The 26,367-nt window shown below is 41.4% G+C and overlaps 1 protein-coding gene across 1 annotated transcript; it reads left to right on the forward strand.

Moving 5' to 3' along the window:
• Positions 1-224: 224 nt before the first annotated feature.
• Positions 225-24,915, forward strand: NOMO2 (NODAL modulator 2). The gene is made up of 31 exons (XM_066560612.1): positions 225-367; positions 641-730; positions 2,000-2,045; positions 2,482-2,582; positions 2,706-2,812; positions 3,005-3,077; positions 3,603-3,755; positions 4,440-4,577; positions 5,104-5,193; positions 5,801-5,906; positions 6,318-6,468; positions 7,589-7,766; positions 7,989-8,130; positions 8,962-9,093; positions 9,850-9,986; positions 10,264-10,351; positions 10,774-10,837; positions 11,611-11,706; positions 13,775-13,984; positions 14,267-14,349; positions 15,382-15,541; positions 15,666-15,792; positions 16,399-16,512; positions 17,159-17,286; positions 17,885-18,026; positions 18,839-18,922; positions 19,814-19,924; positions 21,261-21,362; positions 21,575-21,694; positions 22,227-22,319; positions 23,098-24,915. The coding sequence occupies exons 1-31, from the start codon at positions 236-238 to the stop codon at positions 23,227-23,229; spliced, it is 3,630 nt and encodes a 1,209-aa protein (XP_066416709.1). The 5' UTR covers positions 225-235; the 3' UTR covers positions 23,230-24,915.
• Positions 24,916-26,367: the final 1,452 nt, after the last annotated feature.

Consider the following 26,367-nt stretch of genomic DNA (forward strand, 5'->3'; position numbering starts at 1 on the left):
ATTCATTCTGTCGAAGTGACCTGGCACCAGCTACGCCTACAAAGGGTGCGAAGGGGCAGCTGGGGACGGATAATCCCGGTTGGCGGCATCACCGGGACGGGACCGGGATGGGGGCGGGTCCAGCGGGGCGTCCCCGGGCAGCGCCCGGAGCCCTCCGGGCCAGCAGGAGGCGCTGTGGCGGCCGAGCCCGGCCCTTCCGGCAGCGCTGGCTGCGGGCGGTGGCGGCGGTGAGGGGATGCGGCCCCGGGCGGCGGTCGCGCTGCTCTGCGCGCTGTGCTGCGCCCTGGCGCGGGGCTCCGAGGACATCGTCGTGGGTTGCGGCGGCTTCGTCAAGTCCGACGTGGAGATCAACTACTCCCTGATCGAGGTGGGCACCGCTGCCCCGCCGGCCCCGGCTGCCTGCCGCGCGTGCCGGGCGCTGCCGTCCGGGCCGCGGTCACAGGTGGCGGTGGAGCTGCGGCTCTTCTTCAGGCTGGCACTCTGCAGTCTGCATGGCATGAACCGTGTCCTGCTGCCCCCTGGCACGGCGGCTGCTGCTGCTGCTGTGGTGTTACAGCACTGGGTTAGAAAATGCCTGGTTCCAGCGCTCCTCGCCTTTTAAAAGAAATATCTTTGTGTCTGCTTTGTTTGTTTCTTTTAGATTAAGTTATATACAAAACACGGTACTCTGAAATACCAGACAGACTGTGCTCCGAACAATGGGTATTTCATGATTCCCCTCTATGACAAGGTAAGACACAAATACCCCACAAATATTGCACTGTCCCCTCTGTGCTGGAGGCAGCTGCTGCGTCTGCCTCTGTCTGCCGGCAGATTAAATCTCAGAGCAACACCCACCATGAAACATTTGAATCAGGACATCACGTAGTTTGGTTTGGATCAAAGTTTCAGCTGTTTCTTTTTATAAAGCAACGACTTAATTTCCCAGTGCTAAATATGAAGAGAAAAGCCAGCCAACTGTGGCTGCAGTATTGGGTTTGTGCTGTTTATTGGAATGACTGCAGCATTGGGAGCCTGAATTCCTGCCAGTAGCTGTACAAATACTGCACAAAAAGTACAGGCTCCTACAGAGTACAGATAAAGCTTTCAGATTTTTTACCTATAGAAATGGAAGTAAATGTATATGAGAAGGTGTTTTGGTATGACTGAATTGAAAATAACCTGAATGGTTAATTGCAGATATTAAAAATGTTTAATGGAAATAATGATCCAGGAGACTCAGAATGTGTCAGTAATTTGATGTCTGCTTAGATTGAAAAGGTGTTTACATTCAAATTAAATTAAATACAAGCCAAGGTGTTTTGCTCTTTTAAGGAGATGGTTAACTTAGGCTTCAGAGGTAGAAACACAAAATGGTTTGGGTTGGAAGGCAGCTTTGAAGGTCATCTAGTCCAGCACCAAATAATTCCTTCCCTTCCCAATCTAAGAATGTAACATGCTTTCTGATCCTGGTGATTTCATTCTAGGGCCTTTGAGCCTTTCCAGGGATGAGCTTCAGGATATGTGTGGCAGAACACATGTGGTGCTCTCTGATACAAAGAGGATCCCTGTATTGATTTAATACCCTTTTGGATCAGAGCTTTTAAAAGAATTGGAATTTTGTTATCCCGTGTTTGGGCAGAATGGTTGAGTGTTACCCAGTGGAAATATCAAAGGCTGATTTAGAGTCCATCTGATGGGGCAGGTGGAGGTAGATTTGAACGCTTTCTAGCACTGAGCTGCTTGACTGTGAGCCAGGTTTGTGCTGGAAGCAGGATAAACACGGTGATACTTAATTTCTGCTCTTGGCTGGATGTGAGCCCAGCATCCCAGCCTGTCTGGGTAGATATGGCAGCTGCTTTGAACATAAGCAGGAGGAAAGGAGAATGGTGGATATTGGTGCACTCGAGTCTTGTGTTCCTCTCTGCAGCATGATGCTTGTGTTCTGACTTTCTTTCTCATTTGTTAGCTAAATTAAATTTCGATCAATAAAGACAGTTATTGCTTTTTCTTTTTTTAGGGGGATTTCATTCTTAAAATTGAGCCTCCCCTAGGGTGGAGTTTTGGTAAGTGGTTGTATGTCTTCTTACAATAGGACACTGTATCTGCAGTGTGGGACTTATCTCTAACTTGCAGCTGGCAGGGAAAATGGAGCCCTTTTCCAAACCTCTAAACCATACTGCATGGTTTAATAACTGACATGTGCTTACTGTACCTGGGGAAAGTAAAGCTGGGTGGTAGACACTGACAAAGTAACCCTTGAACTGATTTGAAGGAATGTGGGCTTTTGACAAAAAATGGCTGCAGTGGGAGGAGGGAAAGAGGATTTTCAGAGTCGGGATTTGGGGGTGCTTTACCTTTGCTGAAGAAAGGCTTCCAGAACAACACTTGCCATGCTTGAATGAATACATTTCTGTGGCAGTTGTGTAAAGCTGAAACAGAGTTTCTCTGTGGTTGCTCTCTCACTAACTCTTGTGCTGTTTCATCGTTCTTCTGTTCCAGAACCTACCAGTGTAGACATCCATGTGGATGGCATTAATGACATTTGCACAAAGGGAGGTGATATTAACTTTGTGTTCACAGGATTTTCTGTGAATGGAAAGGTTAGACTCCTTTATCTTCATTTATTCCACCTTATGCTAATTCAACCTTCATAAACACATTCAAATTCAGCTCTTCATGCTATTTTCATTCATTTATACTTCTGTTTCTTTTTATTTTGACAGGTTCTCAGCAAAGGTCAGACATTAGGTCCTGCTGGAGTTCAGGTTGTACTGAGAAATGCTGGCAGTGACATAAATATACAAACAACTATTACACAACCTGGAGGAAAGTGAGTGTGGGTGGTGCATACTTAATTCATCTGTTCATTTGCAAAAGATCCTTTCAATTTTGTCATACTGACTGGGACTGTAAGAGTTCTGAAGTATTTTTTCTAACATGTGAATAGAGTCTGAATTGTTTTTCTGTGAACAGATGTTTGTGGCTGTTTCTGAAGAGACATAATCCCTTTCTTGCCTTGCAGGTTTGCTTTCTTTAAAGTGCTTCCTGGCGAATATGAAATCTTTGCATCGCATCCTACCTGGATGTTGAAAGAGGTTAGAACCTACACAAGTTCTGGTTTGCCTGGTTAGAGAGGATGGATCTGCTAGACCTTGTCTGGATCAGATAGTGTGAGGAAGGGGCTTTGTGGGTGGACAGGGTTACTGGAGTTTTTCTACATCTAATTCAGGTAGTCAAGAAACTGCCTGGTATAGACCCATTTTGGAGATAGTGAAGCCAGCCAGGGAAGGACAAAATGAGCTTTTGCTTTGCATCTTCTATCCTGTACATTTTGCAAGAATGTTGTAGCTCAAATCCTTCCCTCCCAGACTTCTTGTTTTTTGAGGAGCTCTGATATCCTAACCATTTCCTAAATGAGTGAAGCAGGAAAAATAATGTTTTAGAAAGTATCTTTGCTTTAGTGTCTTAGTGTCTTGAGTAGTAGCCTGGAGACCCTCTTTGAGTTCTGCTGCTCTGGCTTCTGTTCCTGTTGTTGAATGTGCAGTCTCTGATTGTTTTTAGGTGCTGTAAATGAGACCTGATGCCTGTTTTTGATGAAAATGTTTGTTTCTGTATTTCAGGCCAAGACAGTGGTGCGGGTGACAAGTTCCAATGCTTATGCTGCCAGCCCCCTGATTGTTGCAGGCTACAACGTCTCTGGGTCTGTGAGGAGCGATGGAGAACCCATGAAAGGGGTCATGTTTCTCCTTTTCTCTACTTCAGTCTCCAAAGAGGTAATGGTTGATCAGTACTTCTTGAATATGAGTATGGCTATAAATAAGAAGAACCAAATAGCTTCTAGATTCATATTTCCCTGATACTCATCTGTCCTTCACTGGTTTGTACAATCCCTTAAACTGTATTTTTGCATTTGGTTCTTTTGTGTGATTTTTTTTTTCCCTAACAAGGCCCTTGTAATCCAACGTGACCTCCATGGAATTATTTCATAATTCATTGAACAGTAGTAATTTGTCTTCAGCATGACATCTTTATTACTCTTTGCCCTTTTGACGGGAAGACAAAGTTCCACAGCTTCTACTGCCACCTTACAAATGCATTAAGAAATGAGTGTGAAACATTTGGTCATGTAGAGCTGATCTCTGTTCTGCAGTGTTAACCCTGTCCACAGAACTGAAGACACATAGTTCACTTAAGACACATAGTTCAGTTTTGGGGTTGTTGAATTTTCCAGTGGTCTGTCCTTGTTACCATAAAGTTGATTATTTGCTGGTTTTTCCTGTTTTACCAATACATGAATTTTAAGCCATCTCATCAAACTTTGCCTCTAAAATGGTTTTATACTTCCCATCAGTCTTTCACAGTTGAATATTTTGAACCCTGCTGTATCCCTCTTTCCCCCCAATTACTTTCTGTGTTCTTCTTTGAGACAGAAAGTTGTATTGCATTTATTACTACAGGATGTTGTGGGCTGCAGTATTTCTCCTGTGGATGGGTTCCAATCAAGAGATGAGTCTTTATCCTATTTGTGCAATGTTGTATCAAAAGAAGATGGATCTTTCAGCTTTCTTTCTCTGCCAAGTGGGAAATACACTGTGGTAAGTGACTAGAAATTCATTGCTTTTCTATTGAGTAGGTTGTTAACTTTCATTTTCTAAACCAGAGTGTGCTATTGCCACCTCCTCTCTTTAAGCTGTTTCCTTTTGTTCCCATTCTCTTTCTTACATCTGGATGTTGTGGGAGCATGTTCTCTGTGCACTGCCTGGAGTGATGGTCCTGCACTCTCAGTCTGTGCTCTACAAATGGGATTCAGGCTTCTCTCATTCCTTTAATCCTTCTAGCAATCATAGAGTCTCCTATCTGTAAGCTCTTGCACATACAAGTATGCTGTATTCTGACTAGAGGGTTACTTTTCCATCTTTTCTGATAATTTCATGGTTTCCATCAGTCTTGAAATATTGCCCATATTTGTGTCTCCATGCCTCTGAGTAGTTTTTCCAGGAGGTTTGCAGCTCATTTGACCCTTGGTAGAGGTGTCTGATGTCAGTAACAACATGAAAAATTATAGAGGAAAACTATTCTGTCATCACAACTTAGGAGTCAAAGCCATGTGTCTTCTTTCAGATCCCATTCTACAGGGGAGAGAGAATCACCTTTGATGTTGCTCCATCTAGATTGGACTTCCTTGTAGAGCATGACAGTTTACAGATTGAGGTAAGGCCTGCAGAGGGAATAATCCTTTTTGCCACTCATTCCTGTAAAAGCCTAACTGATTTTAGCAGAAAGCAGCTGAATTGTGGAAAAACTTCTTTGTAAGAAGTTGAAGGTACTTGTTTATGCACAGCAGGTAGAAGACAGTTTCTAGTACTGTGCTGTGTTTCTGTACTTTGATCCCTTTTAGTAGGAAGAAACAAAATAGGGCAGAGCTGTCTGCTGTGTTCACTCTCATGTCAGTGTTGCAAAAAGGCAGTAATCTTCAGGTTGCCTGTATTTCCTTGTTGAGATTGTCACATCTCTGGAGAAGGGCCTGTAGGTTTTCCTGGTTTGCAGAGTGCATTGTGTAATTTCATTATGACCTGTGACTGTGGCCCTCTGGGCTGTACCAGTGCAGATAAATTGAGAATGTGTGTTTTGTACTTAGGGGAGCAGTTTGTCTGGAGATCAGTTTGTACTTTCACAGTGATTATCCTGGTACATTTTTTTCCTAGAACTGTAAATAAGTTTCCTTTATATGTGCATAGGGAGGACACGGTGTTGATGGCTGTAGGTGTGTGTTTGCATTTCCTGAGTAAGGAATGATGTTAATTTTTTCCCATTTCAGCCTGTTTTCCATGTGATGGGTTTCTCTGTCACAGGCAGGGTGTTGAATGGTCCTGAAGGAGAAGGAGTTGCTGATGCCACTGTCACTCTGAACAATCAGATTAAAGGTATGCAGTGCCCTTGATCTTTGTTGCTACAGGGAAGCCTTTATGAAACTCAAGTACAGGACTAGTGTATGATGTGGAATTAACCCTTCAAGACAATACACTGCTTTTGTTGCAATTTATTTGAAATGTTAAAGTGGATTTCATGCAGTTGATAAATTTTGCGTTTTCTGGTTTACATGAGAGCATTAAATATTCATTTGTTTGGCAGTTGAAAATTTCTTAATTGCTTTCAACCATATGCTAGATTGTACTTTGAAATACAGAAATGAAGGTTCACCTAGTAAAAAAACATAAAACTATTTGTTGTGTAATATGAATTAAAAATAGCCTAAAGCTGTGCATGTCCTCTGGATCTGTTGATACATAAGATTAACATATGCTCTGGTTTTTAACTCTTGTTATTTGTTACAGTGAAGACAAAAGCTGATGGCTCTTTCCGCCTTGAGAACATCACAACAGGTACATACACAATTCATGCCAGGAAAGAACACCTGTTTTTTGATACTATTACTGTGAAGATTGCACCAAATACACCTCAGCTGGCAAACATCATTGCAACAGGGTAAGGACTGGTGTCAGGATGAAAATGCAGTTTGATATGTGGATGAGGCTGTGAAAATGGGTGATCATTTCCATGCCATGCCCAGAATTGTGTTGTCAGGAGCTAAATGTTGCTGAAGAAATTAAAGGTAAATAGGGCAGCATGAGTGCATGTTTCATGCACAGTATTTTGCCCAGTAATAATTCAGGTTTAGAGCATCCTCTTAATAAGCTCTTCCTTGCAAGTGAAGACACTAAGGCATGGGTAAATTAAAAATTTTAGAATGTTATGTGAACCAGGAAAGCAACAGAGAAGCTTTCTGCCACTTCACTCTTGCACAGAAGGAGGGTATCTGGAGTCACACAGCTGTCTGGTGCAGTGCTGTACCAACCCTCTGCATTTTACTGCTCACTCTCAAGGTCATTGTTGCCTTACCTGAATTGTCTTTGTTTGATGCCTTGACTGTGAGTCTAAGGCTGTGCAGTGGTGGGAGATACAGCATGAGCTGAGGAAGATGAAAGGGCTGTGGTTCTGTGTCCAGGACTTCAGACGAGAAAATAGTGGCAGTGTTTTGGAGAAGGGAAAACTTGGAATTTACTGAGTCAAATAGCTATCAGCTCATACAGACATAGTCAGCCATTAGAAAAAACCCAGTGTGCTGCTCAATGATGGGGTACAATTTATTCAGGAACTAAATATATTGTGCTGTTGAAGGCAATGACCAAAACTTACCAGCTTCTAATTTGTCATCTTGTCTTGTGCTCTCACAAGTGTAGGTGTAGCAAGGTTGTGTTCCAGTGGATTACCTATCATATTTAAGGTTTTTGTCACAAAACATTTGAAACTATTTAAAACCTGAGGGGAGAAATCCATTGCCTGCCTAACACAAAACCTTAAATCTGTTGCCTGCTTAGCACAAAAAAAAAAAAAAGAAAAAGGGCTTGAAGTGATTGGGTTGGTGGCAGGGAAGAGTGAAACAAGTTGCTTGCAAATCTCTCTTTCAGGAGAAATCCTTTCCAATTCAGGTGTTATTACCTCAACCTAGTGAGGTTTACTTCTTGAGGAAGTTCTAAAACAAGGGTTCTTTATGATCTTTGTCAAATCAAGGTACTTGTTCTGATGACTGGCTTTTATTTGACAGGTTCAGCGTGTGTGGCCGCATCTCAGTTACTCGATTCCCTGACACAGTCAAACAGATCAGTAAATACAAGGTAACCATGATACCTGAAGACAAAGACAAAGCATCACTGGTCACAACAGAAACTGACTCTCATGGAGCATTTTGTTTCAAGGCAAAATCAGGTGCATACAATATTCAGGTAAGAATGAGCTTTCATTTCTTCATTGTAGGACTGTCATGGTGTTTTAGAAGATTTTGAAATTTTGGAAAGCATGTTGGAGAGGCAGGTTTTGCTTTGCCTGGGATTTACAGTAGATTTCCATTTTTTAAATTTCTGATAAATGCATTGAAGACAGCAGAGTGGATGGTTTTGGACTGGTGTCTGAAAGATGGTGATGCCTTGATGTCATGTACTCCATAGGTAATTATTCCAGAGGCTGAGACCAGAGCAGGATTGGCTTTGAAACCCAAAATGTTCCCTGTCACTGTTACTGACAGACCAGTGATGGATGTGACCTTCTCTCAGTTTTTGGCATCTGTCTCAGGGAAGATCTCTTGTTTAGGTAAGTCCATTGTGAAAGTGAAATGGCAATGGAATGGAGAATTTCAGCACTGCATGTGTGAGTGAGTGTTGTTGACATCAAGACCCTATGGTTGGTCCCATCAGCAGGTAAGTAAATGTAACTTGCAGCACATGGAAAAAACAACTCTCCTTGGGAGATGTTGTGGCACAGTAAGTTTGGAGTAAAGTCATGTACCTCCTTTTGATACTTGCTAGGGATAAGCAAGTCTTCCTTCCTCAGAAGATGGGTGGGTTCTGGAAGGAAATGGTCCTGACTGCTGCTTAGGATACTGATCAGAGAAGTACTGGAGGTGAAAAAGAAGTTTACAACAAAAAGGGAAAAAAGCAGTGCATGTAAAAACTGTAGGATAGATGCTGAAGCTGTTGGCAGAAGCTTTCAACCTCTGTTTCTTTCATAAGCTTTTTGTCTTTATTTCAGTCTAAGGTTCCTCTCTCCTGCTATTTTCCTTGATTACCTCCTGATTTTAGCAGATGATGATTGGAGCCTGATTCTTGTCATTTTTACCCTTTCTTTTTCCTCTCTGAATTCTCCTGCACTTTGTGTTCTGCCTCTCAGGTCATTTCTTAAGTCTCTGCAGACTGAGGTGAATCCAGGGCTTTAACGTTGATGTCAAGTTTTTTCTTGCTATTAGATAAAAGAATTTGATTAACACTCTCAAAATCTGCAGAATGCAAAAACCCATGATATATGCCTAAGAAACAAGTTTTAACTCGAAGAATCCTGTGCTGGGAGGGGTTAACATTTCATTTAGCACCCGAGGTGTGGCTGGCAGTGTTTGGGGTGCGCCTGACGTGCCGTGTTCCCTGGCAGACGCGTGCGGTGACCTGACGGTGACACTGCAGGCCGTGAGCCGCCAGGGGGAGAAGCGCAGCCTGCAGCTGCAAGGGAGCAAGGACTCGGTGCCCTTCACCTTCGAGGGGGTGCTCCCGGGCAAGTACAAAGGTAGGAGCAGGGGAACTGCTTGGGGGGCACCTTGGTAGCTCAGTTTGTGACATAACGTGAGCACTTCTGTTATCATGGATACCTTTTGCAGCATGCCCAGCACAGTTGTGAAACTTGGGAGAATCTGGAAAAATACCTTACAGCAGTGCATCAGGTTTTCTTAATGTTGGATGTTTAACCCTGTGTCAGCCCAAAGGTTACTGCTCCCTTGAGTTTTAGGGTCTGCATGGCTGGTGTGGGGGAGCTGGGCTTTGTCATTAACTAGTTTGTCCCAAGCCTAAGACCAGGGACAGACTCTAGTTCTGCTTCCAGAGTGCTGCTCCTAAGAACAATCTGTATTTTGGCCAGCCTGCCTTGGCCTGTGAAAATAAATTGTTTTCCAGGGAAATGTATAGAAGGAGTATATAGATTGCACTCTTTGTACTGGAGTGGGAACACAAGGTTAAATTTGGCTGGGTTGTAATGTCCTCTAGGCTGCTTTGCCTGTCACAATGGTAGTGCCCATTGAGGAAGCTTCCAGAGTGGCCAGGTTTCATTATTCCTTTTCATAGCACAGCTCTCCTGATAGGTGTATTGGGTTCCTGGTGATGCTGCAGTGCTGAGAGCCAGGTCTGTTACTACAGGCATTGTTGTGTATTTATCTTTGCAGATTATTGTCAGGGAAACTAGAGAGACACAAACTTCTCATATCACAAAACCTGCCCTTACTTACTCAGTTTTACATTACTGAAATGCTTTGTGTGGTGTATATTCTAGTAAGCATTGCACATGAAGACTGGTGCTGGAAGAATAAATCTTTGGAATTGGAAGTCTTGGAGGAAGATGTGTCTGGAGTAGAATTCAGGCAGACTGGATATATGCTGAGGTGTTCTCTTTCTCATGCAATCACACTGGTACGTAGGAAACAAATGTTCTTGTATGTTTTTAATGACCTTCTGAAGGCAGGTTGCATTATGTTTGGAATCAAAGCCTTCTCCTGTCTCTAGAGGGTCACAGAGCATGGAGCATTGATGTTTAGAGTGCTTCAAGATTTGTCTTTTAAGTTTGGTGAAATGGTCTTGTGATGTTAGGTGTTACAAAAGAGATGGCATTGATGGATCTTTAGGCAAATACGATTTTCATTTTGTTGTTTAGTAGTTGTTAATAGTGAACTGTGCTGTGGCTTTACAGGAATTTTATCAGGATGGAAATGGACCAGAGAATGTTGGTGTTTATAACCTGTCCAAAGGAGTTAATAGATTCTGTCTTTCAAAGCCAGGTAAAAGCTTAAAAATATTAGTTTAAAAATGAAAAATAACCAGTTAGCTAATACTGCTGGGAACTAAAAATAAAATTTCTTGTGGTTTCTGAAAGACATTGTTTTAATTTAATCTGTATGTAAATGATCTGTTTTGAGTTTTTAGAATTCTCTGTTTCTTCTGCTATTTAGTCCTTCACCAAATCTAGATTGCAGAAATAAAATGTTACTTTTTTTTTTCTTGGTGATGGAAGTATTTCATCTTTGATGAATGAAGGTCATATTGAAATAATCTCATTCATATAAGTTCTGTGTGTCAGACTCATTAGAACGTTTCTGTGTGAAAGGCAGCAGATACACAGTCAAATTTTGTAGTTGTTTCTATACCTCTGCTCTAAAAATTGACTTTTTCAGTGGGTCATTCTTTGCCTTGCTGTTTGTAGGTGTGTATGAGGTGACCCCACGCTCCTGCCACCAGTTTGAGCACGAGTATTACACCTATGACACGTGAGTGTGACTGTTCCTCACCTTCACCTACCAGCATGATTCTCCATAAAGCTCCCTTCTCCTGCTTGCTTTCAGCAGGACAGGATGTGTAGAGGGAAGCTCAGGCAAGGTGTATCACACGTGTTCTCTTGCCCTTCCTATCTTAGAAGTAATAAAAATCAACTAATGAGAGGGTTTAAAGATGCTTTAGTTATTTTAGATGGGTGTTTTTGTCAGCTTTCTGTCTGTTTAGTGTTGGGTTTGCTTTGTAACAGAGAAGAGTTATTTCAGTGAAAACTGTTGCTCATCTGAGAGCTGAAAGGCAAAAGATAAGACAGTAAGATTGCTAAGAGGCTCTTGCACTATTGCCTGTCACTGGTGCCATGACCCTCTGGTGGTGGGACTCTGCTCACCCCATTTTTTGAATAAATGTTCACCCTCATCACAAGTAAGCAGTGCTGATCTTCCTTGGTCAGGCAAGTTTATTAGTTATTTATAGATTATGATCTGGTGATGTGTTTAATGACACTTTGACATATGAAATCAAACAAATCAGATTTAGCTTGAGAGGAAGCAGAAGGCTCAAAGGAAGGGATTGCTTTGGGGCTTGAGTTAGGAAATGCTCCCTTTCCAAGAGATGACCATCCCAGCACTACAGCTTTGCTGTGTAATTTCTGCATCATCTTTTATAAAGCATTTCAATCTCAGGGGTGAGAGCACAGACTCTGCTAAATAAGATTTGCTCATTTGGGAAGGGGATTTTGAATTCATGTCTCTGTTCCTTTGATGTGCAGGTCCTCTCCCAGTATCCTGACGCTCACTGCAGTTCGCCACCACGTCCTTGGCACGATTGTAACTGATAAACTGATGGATGTGACTGTCACCATTAAGTAAGGACAAAGAAATGATGGGGCTATAAAAAGTGGAAGAAAAAGACATTTCTCCCATAAAGCTTTACTCCAGTTTTAGTGCTGCAGTGGCTGCTTTCTAAGGGGATGGCATCCTAGCCTAGGCTGCAAGAGGTTTTTAATGCTAAGATGTGCTTTGAGTTCTTTGGAGAGAGATAAATCCAGCCTCATTTTGAGCATTTTCTCATCATTTCAACGTTGCCCCTCCCTACTTTTGTGTCTTGGTAACAAGGAATGATTTTCTGAGTTTTTATATACTTTAATGAACTGATGTTTCAGGGGTATTGTTTTAGCTTAGGTCTGAGTTCCTTAAGGCACTAGCATATATTTTTTCCCTTTTTCCTTTCCTCAGAATGAGAATCTGCTGCTTTACAGCATTGTAACTGGTGTGAGGAGGATTATAAAAGGAAAAACATGCAGAGTGATTGCACACTAATGCACCAATTTATGTTTAGCTGAACAGACAGCTCACTAGGGAGCACTGATTTGTGAACAGCTTTAATTGTACGAGGTGCCAAATCTGCCTGAAAGTGTCTGGTAATGATGAGTGTTTTATTGATACTCTGCTGGTGTCTACTTGTTCTAGGCTATGGGTTCTCAAACTTTTTTGAATGCAGAAAACATCTTTTCAGAGAACATTACCTGCAGAGCATTGCCTCAAGTTCTCCAACATTAATGACCCCATCACTGTAACTGCTGGGCAACTCCAGCAGCTGCAGAGGAGACACTGAGACAGCAGAGAGCCATTAGGATTTTAAAAACAACTTAGTGAGGAGGTGAATATAGTACCAACCTTCTCAGCTTGTTGGCTTTTTGGAGACTATTGGCTAGTGCTTTGAAGGCAGCTTAGTTGCCACAGATATCTCTGATCAATCCTGCCTCAAGCTTTTCAGCTGAATTCCAGTTTGTTGAAGTGCCACCAACATAAAGGGAACAGCTCTGGGTTTAAAAGCAAGCCATGTGTTTTTAAAAGTCTGTGTACCAGATCCATGGCTGTGACCCTTTAACTTTGAGTTAACAAAAAACCCTGAACAACCTCAACCAAAAGCAAAGCTGATTCTCATCAGTTCTTGATAATGGCTTGGTATGTTTTAAAAATAAGACTGTAGTAATGTATTATGAGTATCTTGAGATTGTGTGTGCCTGTACAAATTTTTAATAGGCTTTCAGACAAAAAAAAATTACATGTTTCTGTATTGTGTCTGGACTGCAGAGAAAGAATATAAAGCCTTGATGAAACTTAGTGTGATAGAGCAATAGTAACTATGTCTCTTAAAAAGACAAACTGGAATATGGGTGAAGGCTGAAGCAGGAGACAGAACTATTCTGGTAATCTAAAGTGGCTGTAGGAAAAGTGATTGTGCTCATTTAGGTTCAGTCCTCACTGGAAATTTGGACTGTTGGAGAAGAGTGTTGATAAGATACAAAGGATGATTGGAGTCTAGAAGAAAGTGCTAGAAAAGAGAGGATGCAAGATCAGAGAGAGTGAAATAAAATGCATTGTTCTGAGCTGATTCTAAGAACTTAGTTGAATTTATCTAGTAATCTCTTCACTGGACAGTGACAAGATAGCTGGGTAGTTCAAATGAATAGGGCAGATAGGTGAGAACTCAGAGATTTTCCTGGGAATTTCTGGCTCTTGGAAGTATTTATGTGTGATAGAAGTTACTTTCTCCTTGTATTCTCTGCTCCTGAGAGGTAAGTTCTGAGACAAAAGTCCCTAGTTCTGAAAAAAAAAAAAGCAAGCTTAGCAGTCTTTTTATTTATTTTGTACTTTCTCTTTGTATTAAGCTTGTTCTCAGGTTTGACATTCCAGCCTTTCTCTTTAATTTTGTTCTTTGTTAAAGGTACTTTTGCAAACTGATCCTTTTGCCTAAAAATTTACCACTCCTGTGCTCTTACCAGAATAAACAGGGCAGTTAAAATGGGATGGGTTAAAAAAATACCCTGGGACTTGTCTGTGGTGATGTGAAGGCAGTAATTAACAGATACAACAAGCTCTTTTCTCCTATAGGGCAGGAGATGATTTTGTTTCTCTCCATGTTTTCAGGTCATCCATTGACAGTGAGCCTGCCTTGGTCCTGGGGCCCCTGAGGTCTGTTCAGGAGCTCCGCCGGGAGCAGCAGCTGGCGGAAATCGAGAGCCGCCGGCAGGAGAGGGAGAAGAAGGGGCAGGAGGAGGAAGGAACAAAGCCACCAGTGCAAGAGATGGTGGAGGAGCTCCAAGGACCATTCTTATATGAATTTTCATACTGGGCAAGGTAAAAGCAAACTCCAATAATGGACAAGGTGTGTTCTTTGTACTTGTGTGTGGTGTTTCTGTCAAACAGGATAGTGACACGATTCCAGGTAGGACAGAGCTGCTGGCTGGATGCCTTTGGTGACTCTGAGCTACAAGGAATCTTAGTACCACAGTAAGAATTTTGCTTAGGTTGTTGTTAATACTTTTTTCTTGGAGTATTTAGATGCATTCTTGCACTCTGCTCTACATGAGAGCTGCTAATTCAATTTTCCTCTAATTGTATCTTATTTGTGTTTTACAGGTCTGGAGAGAAAATTACTGTAACACCATCATCAAAAGAGCTGCTCTTCTACCCACCTTATGTGGAAGCAGTTGTAAGTGGAGGTAAATATGAATAATTTATTGTTTGAAAGGATTGAATTTTTATGATTGAAATGTATCTATGTAGATAAACATATGAATAACTCGAAAAGTAATGTTAAGGAAGTTAGCTTCCTAGTTAGGAAGCTAAGAATGTTAGTTTCAGTTGCAGCTATTTCTTTGGGCCAGTTTAATTCTGGAATTTGGAAGTTATTTAATAGAGGATGCAAGCACAGTTTTTATCAGCAGAATATTCTTCCAAGTGCTGAAAAAGCACCTAACACAAGAGGAAGACCAGGATTCTGGGTATTACACCAGATGCTCAGAATTGTTCATAGTACTGTCACCTAGAAAAAGAGTTGTGCAAAAACAAGCTTCCTATTTTGAATTTGTTACCAAATTCAAGTTTCTATCAAAGTTTTTTTTTCTCCTCCACTAGATTACAGTAATAAAAATATTCACAAAAAAAGATAAGCTTCAAAATTGCCAGGGTTATCATCAGTTTTTGATGCTGCTTGTTAGGTCAGTGTCCATTTTGTCCTCAGGTTCTTAAGTGAACATATTTTGTTTGAAATCACAAGGAAATGTTAAGTGCCTCTTTTCATGTGACTGTTTGCACATTCTAAATTCATTTGAGGGAGGGAAATAAAATTTTGCTTAATGACATTGAACATGACATTAAGCTGACCTGAATTTGAACTCAAAAAATGTGGTCAAAGCTCAGTGTAATCTGCCTAGAAGGAAGTTTCATTGCCATTGTCTCTGTGTGGCTGCAGTGTGTGGAACTCACTGAGACCTCCAACCACTTCAGAAATCCATAAAGTTTTTTTGGGGATGTGCTTATAGCTTTGAAATGTAGTTACTCATTTTGGTATTGTTCAGATTTTGTAAGATGTGTTGAGGGGCAGTGAAATTGTGTGGATTGATCTCTTGTTCTAAGATAAAATGCTACCAGCTGATCACTTTGGAAGTAGTTAAACTTCTGTTGTAAGCCAGAGTGTCAAGTGTATTTTTGACCTTTTTTTTTTTTCTTAAATCCCCTTCACAATGACCAAGAGAGTTGTCCTGGGAAGCTGATAGAGATTCATGGAAAAGCAGGCTTATTTCTGGAAGGGCGAATTCATCCTGAATTGGAAGGTGTCGAGATTGTCATTAGTGAGAAGGGAGCAACTTCTGCACTTATCACAGTTTTCACTGATGACAAAGGCACTTACAGGTAATGAACAGATTGGTTCTGAACCTTTGGATTCTTTAGTTAAAAGGCAGTGGTTACTTGACAATGTGTATGTGATATCCAAGTGTTCTTTCTGAAACAAGTTCTGTTCTCCTTTTCTTTGAAGTGTTGGCCCACTCCACAGTGACCTGGAATACACAATCACTGCTCAGAAGGAAGGTTTTGTTTTGACTGCAGTAGATGGAACAGTTGGAGACTTCAAAGCTTTTGCTCTTGCTGGGGTGACATTTGAGGTAATGTTCTGAACATTTTGGGTTCTAAATGAATAGTGTGTGCAGTTGGAGCTGGACAGGCAAAAGGTAATCCATGTCTTCCAAAGACAAATGGGTGGGGGATTTGGGGGTAATTTATTGTTATTTGGATAATAATTTTTGTCATAAGGAAACAAATCTCAGTGGATGAGCTCAGTTGAGACCATGACTTGCCATGCAGGACATACTTTGCAAGGTTTATAGAGTCCAAAAAACTGGTTTTATTTGCTTTTTTAGACTTGGACCACCCTGTTTTAATGAGTTTTGTCCCTCAAGGTGTAGTCTGGTCCAGCTAGTGCTTGGTTCCAGTGTTTTTTGGGGTGCTTTGTTCTGGCCTCCCTGTGTGTTCTGTGGAGTGGTAGAGAATGGCTGCTGTGGTGGCACGTGGTGTGCCATGGGCTGTGACTGCCCAGGGCTTGGGAGCAGGGGCTCTGCAGCCCCGTGGTCTGGCAGGAGGGGCAGCACAGATGTGGTGAGTTGTGCTCAGAGCCAGCCCACCTGTGCACTCTGCAAGGGGCTTTTCAACTGAGCTCTTCTCCATAAAGAAACCCTCAGTTACACTTAAAATCACTGATTTTTCAAAAACAGATCAAGTCAGAGGATGACCAGGCTCTTGCTGGAGTTCTCTTGTCCCTCAGTGGAGGGGTGTTTCGCTCCAACCTCCTCACACAGGACGATGGCATGCTGACATTTTCCAATCTGGTGAGTTGAAATGATTCTTCTGATCGTGGCTGTGTGTGGGGCTGTGTCACTCTGCCCTCCCCAGCAGGGCTCTCCTGAGTGCCAGGTGTCCTTTGAAACCCTAACCCACCATGAGAAATGCAGATCCCTGAGAATAAACAGCACTTAAAATCTTAGCAAGTGAAAGATGTGAAATCTAACACGGCAGGAGGTTTCTCCCCAACAGGTCGTAGATGATGTTGGTTGATCTCAGTTACTAATTTGCAGTCTGTAAACATGAAACAAGCCAATTTGTTGATAATCATTGGAGAGTCTTTAGGGGGAAGGAAATCTAATTACATTATTGATCTTTATGTGTGTAGACATGCTTGAATAGTTTCTTTGCAGACATCCTTCTTTGGTGGTCAGTCTCCTGTCCTTGAGGTCTTGTGGTGGTGTTTTAGGGCTGTAGTTTCTCTCTTAACACTTTGTCACCAGGTGGAATTCCATCAGTTCATTGTCCTGTGTTCTCCCTGTTTTTCACTGCTCACGTTTTGTGACATGTTTAACCTGTGGTTGGAACAGAGCACTTCAGCTCTTCAGAGAGCTCTTGCAAAGCATATTTGTTTGGAGTTGGTGAGTTCTTGCATCACTGTGACTAAACAGATTGCTTTGTGCCTCTTTGCAGAGCCCAGGGCAATATTACTTTAAACCCATGATGAAAGAATTTCGATTTGAACCATCATCACAAATGATTGAAGTGCAGGAAGGACAAAATCTCAAAATCCAGATAACTGGTTACAGAACAGCTTACAGGTCAGTGGAGCTGGAATCCATGGAAAATCCTATGGGCTGTATTGGGATGTGTTGTGCCAAATGTGTTTCCTCCATCACAGCTCTGTTCTTGCAGGTTTGGAGGAGACTTTCCAAGTCTCAATTTATCTTAATTATGTTGTGTATAAGTACTTTTTTTTGCCTTTTTTCGTGGTTGTGGATATGTAGCTAAGACCAGATAGCAGAGCTATAGGAGGAACCATGACTGTGAAAGCATTGTCTCAGTGGCACTGGAAGTGGTTTGTGCTTCTTCCAGAGAGGAGAGGACTATTCTGGGTATGGTAGACCAATTCAGAGATCTGACTTCAGGATCCTTGCTTTCCTTACCCTCAGGGTTAAGAAAGAACTCCTGCTGATGGAGTCTAGGAAACTTGGATTCTTAAAGTTGTATTCTGAATTGCAGCAGATTCTGATGATTTAAACTGTTTTACAAATACATTATAAATACCCCTTTTCTTCTGCATGCTATGGTAAATATATTAAGTACTTTTGCCATCAATTATAACAATAAAATGTCTTTAAAATACATATTAAAACAGCATGTGCATATCTGTAGCAACTGTTCTCTTTATACCTCCAGCTGTTATGGCACAGTTTCCTCTTTAAATGGAGAGCCTGAGCAGGGAGTGTCAGTGGAAGCTGTGGGACAGAAGGATTGCAGCATCTATGGAGAGGACACAATAACTGATGAGGAGGGCAAATTCAGGCTCCGTGGCCTTCGGGTAAGGAGGAGGAGGAGGCTCTGTCATTTCTTTGTCACTGTGACAATGGAGCAGTGAAATGGGTTCTGTTCAGTAGCCACTGGGTTCTGTTTTCCCATCATGTTTGCTAACTCAGACTGCCCTGAGTCTCTCTGTGTGAAGAAACACTGTCAAGTAGTGAACATTGAGCCTGAGAAAAGGGGAAGAGAAAAGCTGGTGGTGTAAGTGTGTGACCTTGTTGGCAGCATACTGTGCTGTCCTCCACAAATACTGAGCAGTTGGTGTGACAGGACACAATCCCCTGGTCAGTGCTTGGGTGACCAGCAGGGAGTTTTCATAGGCAAAAGAATTTGGGGAAGTGTTTAGTTTCTCCTGTGAAGATACCAACAGCCTATTTTTAGCAGGACCTTGTGTGTGTGTGTGATGTGGTTACACAGCATGCATGTGAAGTAAGCTGTTCTTCAGGGAATGGGGAAGCTGAATTTATGGCACCATTATGGAAGGAATCAACAATTTCCTAAAGTAAAAGGCAATGTTTGATCAGATTTTAATCCTGTGTTTTCCTTCATCATGGCAGATGATTTAACACTGTGATGCAACAAAGTAATGAAAGTTCTATATAGCCTTTTCTTATTTTCTGACAGCAAACGCTCCTAATAGTGTTATTGAGCTGAATTTTCTATTTGAGATAAGGAAAACTTTAACTGCATAGAGTTAAATCTGTTTGGGTGGTGTATCTTAAATGGAGTGTCAGAAAATCCTCTTTACTGCTCTCTAAAATTAAAGTATGTATTATTCAGTGTTGGGATTTATCATCTGAATTTTGCTTTCAGCCTGGCTGTGTGTATCATGTCCAACTCAAAGCTGAAGGCAATGATCACATTGAAAGAGCTTTACCACAGCATCGAGCAATTGAGGTAATTTTTTCTCTTTTTTTGTAGCATCACTTAAATATGAAATGGGTCTGTCTAGGCATCCTGTCTGTTCTGTCAGCAGCAGTGTAGTGAAGGCATTCTGTTTAGACAAGTGCTTTTCAGCAAGTTAGCTCCCTAAAAACAGACCCCATATTGTGTGTCAGCACCATAGCTCAAAACTGAAGTGAGATAAAGCCCAAACAGTAAACAAGTGAAAAGGATTCTTTCACAGTCATGAAAACTGTGCATCCAGAAACAAGAGAATAAATGTATGGAATACCTTTCAACATTTCTTTGTGATGTAGAACAAAGCAGTGGTAGCTTGAGGAGGTCATAAATTGTCATATTGTCCTACAGTTGTATTTAGTTATGGGCAGAGAGATATTGTTATGTTTTATTGGGTCTAAATCATGCAGTCTTGATGTAGGTGAAATTGTAATTTGGACTATCACTTTTATCTATAAAATCTAGTATTAACTTCACATTGAAAACTGTGGAATCTTGTTAAATATTCCACATTAATCAACTATATAAACATCTCTGTGCATTTCTCAGCACAGGTGCAAAATATTGAGACCAATGTTCTGAGATCAGGCAGTCCTGTGGATGTACCTCAGCCTTTTCCAGAATAGTTTGTGCTTTTGAGACTTCCATTTTTAGTTTAGCTTAATGTCATGAGCCTCATGCTGCTAATGCCCAAGTCTGCAATTGCAAGCTGTGCACTCTGGAGAGCAGGGACTTGAAAGCTTTGAGCTTCCCTGTGGTTAGTATAGAACAAAATCCACTTTTTATTTAAAATGATCAGCAGTGTTTGTGCTGTGTTAACAGTTGTGTTGCTGTCCTTTGTTAACTGTCCCTCTGTTGGTGAAAACCTGAGTGTGTTTTGTGTTGCAGGTTGGGAACAGTGACATTGATGACGTTAATATTATAGCGTTCCGGCAAATTAATCAGTTTGATTTAAGTGGAAATGTAATTACAGCCTCTGAATATCTCTCCACTTTATGTGTAAGTTCAAGCCTTTCATCTTTGTCAAGTGTATTTGTGACTGCTTTCACAATCTTTTTTTCTGCAGGGTCACTGGAAATGGTTCAGTAGCCAGAGCACACATTTAATTCAAATTAAAACTAATAGTTTAATGAAGGTGAATTTGAATCCCAGATTGAATGAAGATTGATTTATTCCTGATGTTTTGCTCTAATGTTTCCATTTTTCTTAGGAATATGTTTAAGAAATACCTTCTCTGGTTGGCCTGTACATTTGGGGATATATTTCCCTGATTAGGGATGCTCTGTCTGTAGGGGCATCAAAACAACAAGGGTTAAATGAGTCCTTTGTATCAGAGAACTGCATTAATTCCTGAAACACCTGAAATTTTTGACCTGTATGTCAAAACCTGAAGATACCATGTGAATTCAGTAATACCATGGGACATGTGAATTTAAAAGTACATTATAATAGACAGTGTGACACAGATAGGAAAACTGAAATTTTCAAAATTCAGAACACTGTACTGTGGTCTGAAAAAGCTTGCTAACACCTCTGATCCTTTTGGCTTAGGGCACAAATGCTGGAAGTGTCTGCAAGAGGTGTTAGTGGGGTAGGAGTTACAGTATAATTTCTCAGGTTTAAAAGCTCCATAAAATGTTACCTACCAATATAAATGCAGTGCTTGGATTTCTTTCACACTAGTTTGTTATGCATCTCACCTGCCAAGATCTCATTGCTAAGCTGTTGGGTTTTTTGGGAGACATCCAAAGGATCCAGCACTCAGAGCAGGTGTGAAGGGAAAATGTGTCACCCTACTGAAGAGCCCCTGAGCTTGTGTCCCATCTTCCTGGGGAAGTTTAAACCCTTGCAGTTCATCCTAAGCCAATAGGAATTGATGTTAAAATTTGATTATATGGAAGTTATCCAAGCCTGTGCCTTCTTCATCTTAGGTGGGGTCTTGTGTTGCATGTGAGCTGTTGAAGGGTGCTTGTCATCACCCTGGCCTCCAGTTCAGGCATTCTTGTCTCTGAAAGTTGTGCTAACACTGGTCCAGACACAAGTGAGAGCAGTTTTGTGCTCCACAGCACAGACTGCTTCTCATACACTGGCTATGTGAAAATGTCAGACAGCAGCTGTTCTGAAATTATTTCAAGTTCTATAAAAAGACTCTTTTGTAACTTTTCACATCCCAGACTAGAACATTTCCAGGTCTTCTTACTTCACAACTTTCTGTTTACAAAAACACATGATGAATTTGGAAATGCTTTTATCCCTGAAAGTGTGGGATGTCTGAAATATCTATTGTGGTGCAGGCTTGGAAATGCTTTGTTTGTGCTTCTTCCTTCACTTACAGGTGAAGCTCTACAAAAGTGAAAATCTTGACAACCCAATTCATACAGTCAACTTAGGCCTATCCCTGTTTTTTCATTTCCCACCACTACTCCGAGATGGGGAGGTAAGAATAGTGCTGGAAAATTAGCTTAGATCACTTTATTCTTTTCCCTAAGGACACTGAAGTGTAATTTGTGCCTGCAGAGGTGTATTCATGCTGCACTAATCAGTGTCTTGGAAGATTTGAAGCCTGTTTAACTGTCCTTTGCCTGTAAATGTGGTTTTTATCTTGGACTGCTCCTGATGCTGTAGCCTGAGTATATTTTTTACCCACAGAATTACGTGGTGCTCCTGGATTCTACATTGTCTAAATCACAGTATGACTACACCCTACCTCAGGTTTCTTTCACTGCCATTGGATATCATAAACACATTACACTGGTCTTCAGTCCCACTGTAAGTTCTACGTATTTTCATGTTCCAATGTTCACCTTGGGAGCAGTATTTGGTGTTATAACCTGCATATATTTTGTGCTCTTGGCCAAGCTTTCTGTTAGTGTAACTATAAAGAGGTTTATGAGTGGCATTAATTTACATTTGCTGTGTGTTCAGTTGCCAGTGGAATGGGAGTGGGACATGAAACAGCAGTAGGAAATGAAGGGTGCAGATGTGCCTGAAAGGTTCTGTGCTAGCATGGCTGCTGTCGTGGGGTCACAGAGGTGTGGGCAGCATGGGACAGGTAAACCAAAGCACACCAGGCTGACTGTCAGTGGAGACTGACCATCAATGAATTGGCTTTACAAAGCCTGAGACACCTCAGGAAGGGGTAACACATGAGTGCCTGATCCAGAGAGTGGCTTTGAAGTGGGAAGTAAAGCAGATCCTAGAACAGCACTTGGAAGGAAGTGAGATAAGAAGGGCTGGATGTGCCTCATGATCCTATTGCTGATATATGTAAAATAAAATCCATGATCTGCACTGTTTGCAGAGAAAGCTGCCTGAACAAGACATTGCCCAAGGGTCTTACATCGCGTTACCGCTGACGCTGTTGCTGCTGCTGGCTGGGTACAACCACGATAAGGTGGGTTAGGGCTGCTCCTGCTCCTGCTCCTGCCCAAATGTTACTGTCCTGTCCCTGGATACATTGCACTGTGCCCAGGGAGGGTTTGTTATCCAGACAGAGGTGCAGCCACAGTCCCCTTATGTGATTCTAAGAAAAGCCACAGTGTAGCCATTGTGGACAATTGTAGCCATCTTTTTGGACAATTACCTTCCTTTAAAAAAGCTTAGTGTGAAGATGAGTTCCTGTGCTGTGGCTGAATTTTGGTTTCCCATTTGATCGCTCTGAGAAAAAACAATACAGCACCATTAAAATTCAGATAACCAGACTCAGTGATAATAGGAATGAAAATAATTGTTTTCTTGGCTTCAGGGACAATCAGACTGGAAAAGATCTTTCAAGTCTTCAGGTCTGGTCTCATTAGCTTTATACCCTCCCTAGTTCAAAAGCTCTCAAGAGGAATACAAATACCTGCTATACAACCCCTCTTGTCTTTGTTATCAAGCTGTGCTCTTCTAGTCTTTTCTGATATGACTGGATTTCTGTTTTACCCAAAAGAGAAATTATATTTGTCTGTGCAGTTTGATTTCCTCTCAAACAATCAGTTTAGGTTTTGATTATCAGAAATTCTGATAATCAAACCAGAAGTCTGGTTTGATTCCTCCCCAGGACTTGCTGCCATAGATGTGCCATTGATGCAATAGACTCTGGTAGGGGCTACAAGTCTATAGAGAACCATACCATTCAGCCCTTACATACTATTATAACCACAACTTGCTTGCCTTTTTTTGTCCCCCAGCTTATTCCCTTGCTGCTGCAGCTGACAGCCAGGCTGCAGGGGGTGCGTGCCCTGGGGCAGGCAGGCTCAGACGCCGGCGGCTCCGAGGACGCAAAGAGACAAACCAAGAAACAGAAGACGAGACGGACGTGAGCTGAAAGGAGGGACTGGCTGCATGGTGCTCTGTCAGACTGGAGCCCGAGGAGGCAAAGCCACTAAAACACATCTTGGTTGAATTTGCAGACTTGACTTTTTTTGGTTTTGCTACATGAGCACCATTTGTCACATTAGCTCCATTTTGGTTGTAAATTTTCTATGGAGTCTATAGATTTCCCTGTTGTAAAGTGATTAAATGAATGCCTCTGATGTCACTGTGAGTGCATCTCTCATACTTGAAGACAATTAATGCTTTTTTTTTTCCTTTTCATTGAAACAGGTTATGCTGTCCTTATTAATGATTTATAAAAGTAGTGGTAATAGATAGTACTTGATTTCGGTTTCAGTCTCTAGAATTTGGAATGATTTTTCCTTACCTTTTGAAATACTGACTTTACAGAAGCAGCACACAGGGATTCTGCTAATTCAGCGTTGCCTGAAACAGAATTCTAGGGGAAATGGGTAGATTGGTGACTTATGTCATTGTCACTTTCAGTTCAGCAGCTTGATTGAAGAGTCTGTCTGATTTCAGTTCTTGTCCAGTGACTATGTTATCTTTGATTAAGTTTTTGCCCAATGAAGACAAATTCTCCATGCCAGGTAAGGTTAGTTGTTAATATCAGGTAAGTTCTGCTGTTCCTACTGCAAAAGCAGTGTTTCAGTTTTAGTTTCCTGTCCAGTATGATCTCTTTAGACCTCCAGTGTTCCTGAAGTGGCTCCAGTGGGCTGCACTACTCTTGCCAAAGCTGTACTGTGTTCTCTGTGTTGCCATTCACCCAGTGTGGTCACATCTCCTGCTCAGGCCATGCTCAGCCTTTTCTCAATTAATGATTGATATTTTTTTAACCTCTTTTTACCTTTTGGATTTTTTAACTGCAAGGAATGTGACTTTCTTTGAAATCTCCAATGTGTACAGTCCCAATAATGTAGTCTGTAATAAATAACCTGTTTCTTACAGGTTCTCTTTTGATTCCTGCTTGAAGTAGATAGTTGGACATACACAGTTTAAATGTTAATGGGGCTTTTTATTGACAAATACTATAAAGGTTAACAGAGCATTTGAAGATGCACATAAATGCCTGCAAATATTGCAAAGACATTGGTACTGCCAGTAAGTGGCAATGTTTCTCTTTTGCAGTACTTGAAATAAAAGTCCCCTTACATTTAAATGTTTAAGCTTACAAGCCCCCACCAGTCTTAGAAATTTGGGTGCTGAAGGTTTTACCCTGTTTTTTTTTTTTGCACTTTGTGAGAGTTTGGGCCTAAATAATTAAAACTTCATTTGGTGATGATTCTGTCTCTCAGAGGGAAATTTGTCAGGACCATAACAAGAATGTAGAATGTTGAAAAAGCATTATGTAGAGAGCTTGAGATGAAGCTCTAATAAATTATCATGCTCTACTTAAAGACTTTGAATTTCATATTGCTGCGATGAAATATATGGGGAAAAGACAAAGTGTTCTAAGATTTATGATAAATTGTACATTTTCAGTACATTTCTATTTTGAGCTGGTGAATGTTAAGAAAGTTATTGCTACTTTGGGGAATGTATGAGGAAGAAATGCACATATCCATGTGCCTCAAAGGAGTTCCAGGTATTCTGATCTCTGAACTGTGAGACTGACTGATGATTGAAATTAAACATTGGAACTGCTGTTAATAAAAAGAAAATAAGAAAAGTGACAGTTCTTGCTAATTTAATGTTTGCTTCTAAATGTAGAATTTGCCCAGTGTCTCTTCTCAAAATTGTCTTTTCTTTGCCTTCTGCATCACGCTTGTGGCTGACTATGAGTCCCATGTTTTAAGGTTTATTCTGCTGTTGAAGTGTTAATCCCTACAAAAACTGTATCTTGAAGTTCCTCAGTTGGCAGAGAAGTTGTGCTCTGAGAAAACAGGGAAAACTAAAGCATGAGATAATTTTCTAAAACAAAACTAAATGCTAAGGAATCAGTATCTTCAATTATTTGTAGAAACCAATAATCAGACACACAGGCCCAAGCAGAAAGATGAGTGCGGTCTCTGCAGTGCCCAGAGCCAGGAGCATGAAGCAGGACAGACAGACAGGTCTGTGTCCGTGGGCAGTGCCAGAGGGTTTGTACAGACACTGGGGGTGCAGGGGCTGTAGCTGGCACCTCTGCAGTGCCCCCAGCCCCTCAGCACAGCCCTGGGGAGAGCTCTGGAGCACAGACAGGACCTGCTGTGGGCAGCAGCACTCAGAGCAGAAACGGGGGAGTGGGGTCAGCACTGCCTTCTGTCCTCTGCTGCCTGCAGTGCCCAGCTTGGACTCACTCTGCATATCAGGGTTCCACTTTGTGCTCTTAAGACTCCAGTACTTGGTTGGACTGGCCCTGTTCAAATTATTGAAAACATAGTTAAAGCTGCTTGTTGCATCTTTCATTCATTTATGGGAATGCAAAGAATAAATGCAGGCTGGGACTAACACAGTATGTGGACTTACTGGAAATCTTTCAAGACTCAGTGTTTATTATTCTTCTTTGCAGGAACAGTAGTGAAAAAATGATTAATTTATTTGCTTGGTGAGCTAAATATGGTCAAATGGCTGAATTCTGTGGGAAATGAGAGAAAGGCCTTCTGGATAGAGAGATTGCATGTTACTTATTTTTTCTGTCAAAAGTAACAATGAATATTACATATATTTGGCTGATTCATCAGTGATGCACAAAACTCTATTATTTAAGATTGAAATGGATCATTAATACTGAATTTTAGAATTTCTTTATAGATGGTTCAGCTTAATTTCTATATTTCTTTATTAGATATTTGTCACACTCCAAGAACAAGTGTTTTTGATTAGCATGAGTACCACCAGTGTCAAAGATACAGCAATTAAAAATAAAGCCAAATGTGCTTTAAAAGCAAGAAAACAAATACTTAAAATAGAGAGCTCAGTGCCTCCCTTCCTGCTGAGGGCAGAATTTCAGGAGGAAATCTCTCAAATCTGTGATGCTTCTTTGTGTGCTGATGAAGTGTCAAGGCTCCCCCCTTCCTACCAGGTTACTTTTTACTCAGCAGAATGTGAACATTGCCATCCTCCCTAACCCATCAAGGAGAAAAAGAGATGAAATTTCAGCAAACAGGCCATCCTCTGACATGGCACTTCAGTGCTGTGGTGTT

This window comes from Molothrus aeneus, chromosome 16, assembly GCF_037042795.1.
Source record: "Molothrus aeneus isolate 106 chromosome 16, BPBGC_Maene_1.0, whole genome shotgun sequence".
NCBI classification, from domain to species: domain Eukaryota; kingdom Metazoa; phylum Chordata; class Aves; order Passeriformes; family Icteridae; genus Molothrus; species Molothrus aeneus.

What these genes read in the sequence shown, in the direction of transcription:
- NOMO2 (XM_066560612.1), top strand. Translation starts at nt 236, where the DNA reads ATGCGGCCCCGGGCGGCGGTCGCGCTGCTCTGCGCGCTGTGCTGCGCC. An exon ending in GATTTTCTGTGAATGGAAAG is followed by an intron (nt 2,583 to 2,705) that starts GTTAGACTCCTT and finishes TTATTTTGACAG; the next exon opens with GTTCTCAGCAAAGGTCAGAC. An exon ending in TCTGAACAATCAGATTAAAG is followed by an intron (nt 5,907 to 6,317) that starts GTATGCAGTGCC and finishes TATTTGTTACAG; the next exon opens with TGAAGACAAAAGCTGATGGC.